The sequence below is a fragment of the Glandiceps talaboti genome, chromosome 16, assembly GCF_964340395.1.
Source record: "Glandiceps talaboti chromosome 16, keGlaTala1.1, whole genome shotgun sequence".
NCBI lineage: Eukaryota > Metazoa > Hemichordata > Enteropneusta > Spengelidae > Glandiceps > Glandiceps talaboti.
In genome coordinates this window covers 3,558,498-3,568,054 of record NC_135564.1, presented here as the reverse complement: position 1 = coordinate 3,568,054, position 9,557 = coordinate 3,558,498, and the positions used below count along the sequence as shown (strand labels likewise).

Below are 9,557 nucleotides of genomic sequence, written 5' to 3'. Positions count from 1 at the left end.
CAGTATGGTTACTCTAACGTATGTAACAAAACCATGTAGTCACACAGCTAAGATTTGAATGACATCCGGATCCACGTAGGTATAAAATGAAAACGGAACTATCATAAAAATACTGACTAGTATTCAAATCGGTTTAATGTTAATGGCAATAATGATATCTAAAAGGCATTTGGCCTTTGTCTCTTCCTTAGCTGATGAGTTGTATTTGTGTGCAAACAAATGGTCGCACAGACACACACCGTATATATGTCCATTCATTCATTCATTCATTCATTCATTCATTCATTCACTCACTCACTCACTCACTCACTCACTCACTCATTCATTCGTCTGTCTGTCTGTCTGTCTGACTGTCTGTCTGTCTGCTGTCTGTCTCCCTCCACACACACACTGTCACACACACACACACACACTCTCTCTCTCTCTCTCTCTCTCTCTCTCTCTCTCTCTCTCTCTCTCTCTCTCTCTCTCTCTCTCTCTCTCTCTCTCTCTCTCTCTCTCTCTCTCTCTCTCTCTCCATATTTAACCAAGATCTTTGTAACCATCATTTAGAATACAATACATCAGCGAAAAGTATAATATATTGTCAGTAGACTAGGGGTCAGTTCAAATTTTACAGACATTTGAAAACTGTCATTCATGGCGAATGCTATCGATATCGATGCAATCCATATTTCCCATCCCATATGAAATTAGAGAGAGAATGATAGATGAGTACCCCTTTGTTATCCTGATATCTACTCCAACTCATTTAAAAAGTAATTTATTAAATATCTGTATATAGTTTAACTAAAGAATGTATTCTTTTTATCCAAAGCGTCTCTGTTTGCTATAAAACACAATGCATATGCACTTAAAATAAATATTCTAGCAGTATGTGTAGCAGGAGTGAAAAAGAATAATTAATTACAATCGGAGAATAAATACGTAAATTGCAATAAAAATAGCGCTAATGGTATATGTACTGTTACATTTAAGCACGGGAAACATATTTATAAATGTATAAATAGAGAGGGGTGAGGTCAACCAGGTCTGTCATCACATGTTTTAGCACTATATGTTAGTTATACGTACATGCATCGTTATCTAGGTCTAATTGTGTCTAATGAGTATAGATAAATCAAACTGAGTATTGATGTATAAAACCTGTATTGGTTTTTGAACAAATTTTCAGTTAAATTTTTAGCAGTGTGACAGAGCTGTTTTGAAAGAGGGAAGTGATACATTGTAGAGATTTTGTATGAGCGTATAATGATGACTTGGTTGGGTCAAGTAAAGTTATTATTATGGAAGAACTGGCTTGAACGTAAAAGAAATAAGGTGAGTGTATAATTGTGTTCAAATTCGTTTTTCTGTTTTGTTACAAACGAACAACACTTTCTTTACCTCTGATACAAAGATGGAAACAGGGCCCTTAATCGCAATAATGTTTTGAATGTGTTTTTTTTTGGAAATACCAGAAACTGATTGTTTATATTGGCATCTATGGCAAATCTCGTTTTAATGCTGCACTTGCTAAAAGATGGGAAATTGCAGAGTTCTAGTTCTGACAAAAAGTGTGCAGGCACTTAAATCTGTTGAATTGACACATGAAACGGACATGTGGATTTCAGAATTTTACGGACTATAAGATAATTACCGAAAACGGGCCAGTAAACAAACACATTCTTACACCTTATTGTCATCGTAGGATAGCATCGATGCAATCTTTCATTGCTATATGGATTGACAATGATAGCAAGGAGTGCTATGTGTATGGATATTAATAAAAAATATATACACCAAATGATAAAATACTCTTTTAGTTACGAAGAATAGATTAAAGTTCTGCACGCAATGCACTTACAATATCGAGAACAGCAATGTGCATAGGTACAAGAGTCAATTTGCCTCGTCTCTAAAGTAGCCTGTCAGTGTTCAGCTGGTTAATTTCTATAGTTTATTGTGTTCTCTTCTGTTCTGTTCCCAGTATTCCTTAGTGTTCACCATTATTTCACCGACAGTGTTTCTGATCACTATCATAGTATTACTTCGTCAGAGAAACATGCCCAGAGTGTGTCCTGAAGGTTAGTATGAATCTATTATCATTGGTCATGCAACTGTACTGTAATAGTTTTGGATGGAAGTATACTCTAAATCATGTTAAGATACACACTATATCGAAAGACGAGCTACATGTATACTCTCCCACTCTCTGAAATAATACATATGTTCTGAGATGTTTTGTGCTGTTGTGAATTTGAGATGTCACAACGAGCGACCTAAGACAGGACTGCATCAGTCAAAATCACACATAACAGTACATACAAAGTCAAAGCAGGGAAAAATGTATTGCATGTAGTGACTATTATTGTGTCTGTTGCCTGAGATAAATGTCGTAGTCAGGGTGATTATACAAAAACGATTTAACATCATGAAATGCCATGTGGCAAAGTCGCTGTGAAATGAGGATAGGTTGCAATCCTCAAAAATGATTTTTATTCTTATCACAAAATTATATCCAAATGGAAAATATGTAGCCTTCTCGCTCTTGAATTGATGACATAAGTTCAAAAATAAAAGCATAACAAGATGTTTAATCTCAAAAGTACTCGGTAAAAGAATGAAAATAATCTACACAACAAACTAAAGGACACTTGTTAGAGCGCATACTCTCGCCAACCTCCAGGGGTTTGAGTAGTTCCTCTAATAAGACAATATATATATATATATATATATATATATATATATATATATATATATATATATATATATATATATATATATATATATATATATATATATATATATATATATATATATATATAGTTTTGGTAGTACTGGAACTCTTTCTTGGGTGTAACTCGGAGTTTCACGCATATTGCGATCATCAGACACTGCATTGCGGGGCTTTTACATGTAATATGTGGACTCATTTTAGCGTTACTTTTTACGATTTTACGATTTAAAATACGCACGTGCGATTGTCTCAGTAATACCCTTGTCATTGCTGTACGTCTGGAGTTAGAACTATAATTTCGTTATTCGCAGCATTTTTTTCTTCTCAACCACTGCTGTCTGCGGGAATGGTTCCACTACTGAAAACATTGTATGCAGACGACGAAGGTATAAGTAACACTACAGTGTCAGCAGACAGGTATGTTATTATAATCATTCCATTGATTACTAAACTACTGTAAGATTATTACAACAGTACTGAGGAATCATGTAAACGATAACACAAATGGATTAATGACAGCTCGCCATTAGTGCAGGAATTATGACCTCTCCCAGCAAGATATGGAACGGGATTTGACAAATAACCACAGGGAACAGGACGAATAGTTAATTTTGTTCTCTCGCGATTTTCCGGATTTCTTATTTTCTCTATGTTTCAAATAAAATTTTAAATATTGCCATCACAAATAGCCCGTGAGTTAGTTTTAGGAAATAGCAATCTACTAATCAATGCAAAGTTGATAAACTCTGATAAGACAGTGATAACGGTAGGAAATAGGAAAAACCCGGAAAATCACGAGAACAAAATTAATTATTCGTTTTTTACCCTGTGAAATAACATATAAATATACATCCCTGCAAACTGAAATGTGTATTGTTAAAATAATATTTTATAGCCATCAACTTAGCCAGTGCTAGCTTTGAATTAACATAATAGGTACACAACTTTCAAATTCAATAGATTTGCAAGAGCCATGGTGTCGTTGAATTCCTTCAAATTGGAACCTTTTGAAGAACGACTGTATACGAACTGGATGACGACAAAAATTAGTAATAAATACAATTCTATGTTTGACCTGGCAATGAAATCAGACAAAAGACCATCTGTCTCAGTTGGTAAGTATCTTAATATTATTGCCGCAATTTTTTTTGAGCACTGTCACTGATAGGTATTACATAGGAAGTAAAACATGCATTTGTGGTATACAGTAACCTGCAGCTGGAACTACAAAGAGGCAGGAATTAAGCATAAAATGTAAAGATTTGCCTGTACAGTCATGCATACAAAATAGAACATGACAAGGATATACGTAGTGACATGAATAATACCATTAAAAATATATATATTTGTTTAAAACCCAGTCGATCACACTCTGAATGAAATGCATAAATATACGTTTTCAATGGACTTTGCTAAATCTGCCATAACATGTTTTCTTATTTTTAAAAAAATCAGAATCATCACTCCGTAATTGGACTTCTGTAATTGCAGAGAGGCCAGAATCATTTAAGAAAATGGTAAGAAATTTTATAACTCTGAGAAAGTGCCTTTCTGTTAAGGTATAACTTGAAAAAATCTCAAATACTCCTTTACGTTTTTGCCTATAAATTCTCCAGTAAAATCCATAGAGACAAAATTATTTTGCAGCCATTACTGACATTTAACCAAATTAATATTTTGACAAATGCTTTGCATTGGTTTTAGATGAAATATCAGGTACGTGGGTGGAGTTGGCTTTATGTATAAATATGTGTTTGATTAACAATGTTTCTCGGCCTTTTGTTATACTTACGTATTTTATCCTTTTCAGTTTGACTTTGCCTATTCGTCTTCATTCATCACTCGTAACTTGGATGGAGATTCTAAACAACTCCTTGGAAATGCTTGCAGGAATCGTCAACTAAACAAAGACATTGAAACCGAAACTATAGAAGATGACAAGCTACAACACCTACATACATTCATGAGTAGACTTATTAGTACAACGACAGGAAATCAGTCCATTGTTGCTGGTAAACCTCACTGTGATAAGAACAGAACTAACATGGCACATGTCATGAAACGACTTGTTGACGGGGAATTGAAATTTGGGTACGTGCCTAAGACAGAAGCAGTTGAAGAGTTGATAATTGAGGTAATAATATAATATAATATAATATAATATAATATAATATAATATAATATAATATAATATAATATAATATGATATAATATGATATAATATAATATGATATAATATGATATAATATAATATAATATAACACGATATTATATGATATGATATGATATGATATATGATATAATAATTAATAATTAATAATAATTATAACAACATAAAATAGCATAGCATAACGTAACATAACATAACATAACATAACATAACATAACATACAATGCAATACAATCTAATATAACATAATATAATATAATATAATATAATATAATATAATATAATATAATATAATATAATATAATATAATATAATGGGTTCTGAGCTGTGGTGTGCTATGCTGTGCTGCTCTGCTCTGTGTTGTAATGAGCTGTACTGTATTGTATTGTATTGTACCGTACTTTACTAACTGTGGAATACTTCTGAAGGGCTGATGATAGGGCCTACTTTTAATATCGATATCCATTGCAGCATATCGAGATAAACCTTTTGTACTTCACTGTCATATTTACTCTTAGTAGACTTATCCATATGGTAGTCATTTTAGAAAAGTAGTTGACAAAAATGCTTCAAGTGTGATAAACACAACAACCCAGTAACTTTATTTAACTGCATTGAATAATAACTAGGTTTTGTGAATATTTTACTTGCTTTACTACATTTACATTTCAGAAATATCTTAAGTATTATTATTGTTGAATGTCAAATGGCCACATTTCAAAATATTTACAACTTTAAGGGTCGAAATTTTGAATATATATAGTATAAAATTTACCCTATCTTAAAATAGTGGTAACCTACCATTTGATAAATTATGGTTTTACTCTTTCAAGATTGAAAATGACGTCACAGGACATTTCACTGAATTCTTTGAGGATTGGTTGACAAGGTCAAGAGAGATTCAACGTCTACTCAAAAGTAGAAATTTTGAAAACTTGTATTATTCCATCAAGAATGTAAGTTGTTAATGACGTCATAATTTCTTTTCAATACTTTTCAATATATACATTATGAATCTTAATTTATTCATTACAGTGACGTTGGTAATATGTGATAGTATAACGAAATTCTGATAGGACAGCCAAAAAATTGATAATAAAGTTAAAATATCAGTATACTTAACACTTTGTTTGATAACTTAGATTGAATGCTACATTATGATCACAGTATTTTGTTAGAGGTACTGTATGCTAAATGATTTTACAGTAGAAATTGTGTGGACTCGGTCGGATGTTTCACCCATAAGACATGATGTTTATGACATGACACAAACATAGACCTAACAAATAACATATACACATAACGTGCACAGCAGAATCTTTGTCCAATTTTGCCCAATCATATTCAAAAAAAGAACAGGCTTCTGCTGAAATCATAGATGGACATGTTGAGAATTTAATAGACAGGTTCCGATTGTTTACTGTCCAACTAGTAATCAACATGTTAACATGTATGCTTCTACATCCCTACTGTGCGCGGCACCTGTATACCTGTTTCTTGTGCATTTGAAGTTGTCTGATGAGTGTGTGTAAAAATGTTACATCACACAAGTGAAACGCCATGGCAATATTATTACCGTAAAAGGGTATACCATATCTTGCAATACATGCGCGGTCAGTTTCGTTCTGTTTATCGATATTAGTTGTCCAACTTGTTCATTTCTTTCTGACAGATTCAATCCTCCTACATGGGAAACCCAGAACGTTTCAAACAGGTAATGAAGAACATTGACACGTCTTTCCTGACGTCCAATCCCACTCCATTGCCGGAATATCGGCAGTTAAAACAAGGCATCGATTACCTAGATGGCATGGCATGTTTGTCTCTATCACAATTAAAGAGTAAAAACAAGACACACATTTTCCAAGCATTTTCTGATGAAGCCTCAGCATTTGACTATGTGATGAAGGATGAATCAAATCAAATGGTAGCAGGTGATCACATATATTTTCTCCGTCTGTTTCTTTTTGTTGGCTAGTAGTTTTGATTTCTAAGTATGTTAAGGTAATTTTTATTGTACCGTGCGTTCATGAATCCGAATTTTGGACCTTCTTACTTCATTCCACGGTTAATATGTCACTTGAAGAATAACGCAATGTAACTTACAAATGATCTTTATTTCATTCCATAGTCTACAACATCATCAACACATCTAAAACTGCATTAGAGCTTGACTGATACATTTTAATTACAGCTAAAATGATGTAGGCTGGTGTGTCAATCATCTGGCATGACATTTATCACACACCCTTAGACAGCTTCAATGAAAAAGAAACAATTACATAGGTGCCTGTGCAGTGGGGATGTAGAAGTAGTCAAGTTGAAATGTTGATTATCAGTTAGATAATAAATCATTGGAGCCATTACAATCATCAAGTCTATGTGTAACATCTTCATTAGAAGCCTGTTTCTACTGTACTGTGAAAGAATAGCAATGCTTATCAGTGTTCAACGTGATTTGGCAAAGGATCCTGTTGTGTTTATTGTGTCTCAGTTATTGTTAGTCTACAGTTGAAATATGTCTAGCTCTGTGTCAAAAACATAATGTCCCAGGAGTGAAACACCAAGCCTACATCCTTTTACCTATATACCGTCGACTCCAAACTTGCACTCCAAGGTTGTGTAAGCTTATCGTATCATCATCATCAGTGTACAGTGTACAACATGGATGTGTTACATCCACATTCATAGAATACGTTTTAAAAATGTTTTCATGCCTTTTTAAAAAGCCTTTTCAGGATCGCAAAATATAGCATTTTCAAATGGCGATTGGGTCATCACAAACTTTTAGACACTACATGACCACACATTTACGAATTAGAGCAGTAAAATATAAGTGGGGGGGGGGGGGGTTGGGTGTTAAAGTATAATTCAACATTGTATAGTTCATAACCTTTAGCATTGAATACTTCAGATGTGGTATTCTACATCGCGTTTTAATGCATTATGTCCATGGTGGCACTGTCTACCAAAGTACGATACAAAATAACTAACGTTGTAATGGTTTTAACATCATTTTGAAATCGCTGCAACACAACTTTTTTTACCATGTTGTGTGTCCTCCTAACTGGTGTAAACCTAAACAAGTTTTATGCTCATTAAAGAAATAATATTTCTCCCATGTAACTAGTTTCGTTTTTGTACAAAAAGAGTTTATTGGATGATGTACCTGTATTTATTTGATATTACAGTACTGGTATTTACTGTTGATAGTGAAGGCAGATTACCAAAACATGTCACTTATAAAATCAGGGACACTGCTGCATTTAATACAAGAGAAATACGAAGGCTGTTTTGGAGACCTGATCAGCAACACTCCAACGATTACTACGGTAGTGGGTTTCTATGGTTACAGGATGTTGTCGACAGGACATTAATGAAGAAGATGACAGGCAAAAACATTCAACTTCCCGGTAGTTACGTGAAACGTTTTCCTAATCCAAAATATGAAGACGATATGTAAGTATCCTATACGTTGCTTATTTGGCAAATAATTCAAAAATTATATTTTCATACATATATAACATAATTTAATACTAATACGAATATAATGTAATTAGCACGGAACGATATTCCCCCCCCCCAACACCTGCGCACCCTCTCATTTCAGTACGTGATTTCGCTGTTTGTTGGACGTACACCTTTTTTCCGCTCCTCTCTACACTTTTTATATCAGATCAGTGTCAACTAAGAGCCAAACCATTGGATTGCTGACGTCATGAATTATGGCAAACTCTGTAAATATTCAAGTTAGGGGATCATTATTGACTGTGCTTATGATGTAAGTACAGTAAACATATTTCTATTGTGTATATGTCTTCTGTTTTGTCAGTTACATTTTTAAGATGTTTGCAAGCCTAAGTTATGCTATGTCGTCGTTGCAACTTGTATACGGAACCGTTGTGACCACTAACATTGTGAGAGAAGAACAACAAGGATTTAAACAGGTACATATTAATATTGGTGAGCAGCTATGTGTATGTATGTATGTATGTATGTATGTATGTATGTATGTATGTATGTATGTATGTATGTATGTATGTATGTATGGATGGATGGATGGATGGATGGATGTATGTATGTATGTATGTATGTATGTATGTATGTATGTATGTATGTATGTATGTATGAATGTATGTACGTATGTATGTATATATGTATGTATGTATGTATGTATGTATGTATGTAAAACTTTTAACATAAACGTGTATGGTCGATAATGATATCACCTTTTAAACTTCCAAAATTTTATTATTTTATTTGTTTCAGTTAATGAGAACTATGGGTCTTGACATAAGAGCATTCTGGATGTCCTGGTATTTAACAGCCATGATAGAAATACAGACTCAAAACTCTTTGCTGATATTGATTCTTAAATATGGTAGTATCTATGGTTTAAGCGACATTTCCACTCTGTGGTTTATCATGGCAGTTCTCTTTTCTGGTATGTTCACTTACTGGTATGTATGGTTTTGGATAGTCTATGTCTGTTAAATGTTTGAGTGAAGTGAAGTTTCATGAAAACGAAACAAAACACCTTTAAAATCATTTCTTTATTTCTTTACTTTTTCATTTTTATATTTACACCATTCAAAAAAAGATGGTTGCATGCATTTGTCTACACACACATGCTTCCTTGTCTATGGCACAAACACAAACACAAACACA

General features: G+C 33.4%; 1 protein-coding gene across 1 annotated transcript in view; it reads left to right on the top strand.

Moving 5' to 3' along the window:
* The first annotated feature begins 3,065 nt into the window (after positions 1–3,065).
* LOC144447672 (ATP-binding cassette sub-family A member 2-like) overlaps positions 3,066–9,557 on the top strand; it is a 28,183-nt gene continuing 21,691 nt past the window's right edge. The window contains exons 1-9 of the mRNA XM_078137750.1: positions 3,066–3,136; positions 3,680–3,834; positions 4,175–4,236; positions 4,530–4,853; positions 5,723–5,845; positions 6,562–6,823; positions 8,081–8,348; positions 8,722–8,836; positions 9,159–9,349. Of these exons, the coding sequence (XP_077993876.1) occupies positions 3,066–3,136; positions 3,680–3,834; positions 4,175–4,236; positions 4,530–4,853; positions 5,723–5,845; positions 6,562–6,823; positions 8,081–8,348; positions 8,722–8,836; positions 9,159–9,349 (1,571 nt within the window). The remainder of the gene's footprint in view (positions 3,137–3,679; positions 3,835–4,174; positions 4,237–4,529; positions 4,854–5,722; positions 5,846–6,561; positions 6,824–8,080; positions 8,349–8,721; positions 8,837–9,158; positions 9,350–9,557) is intronic.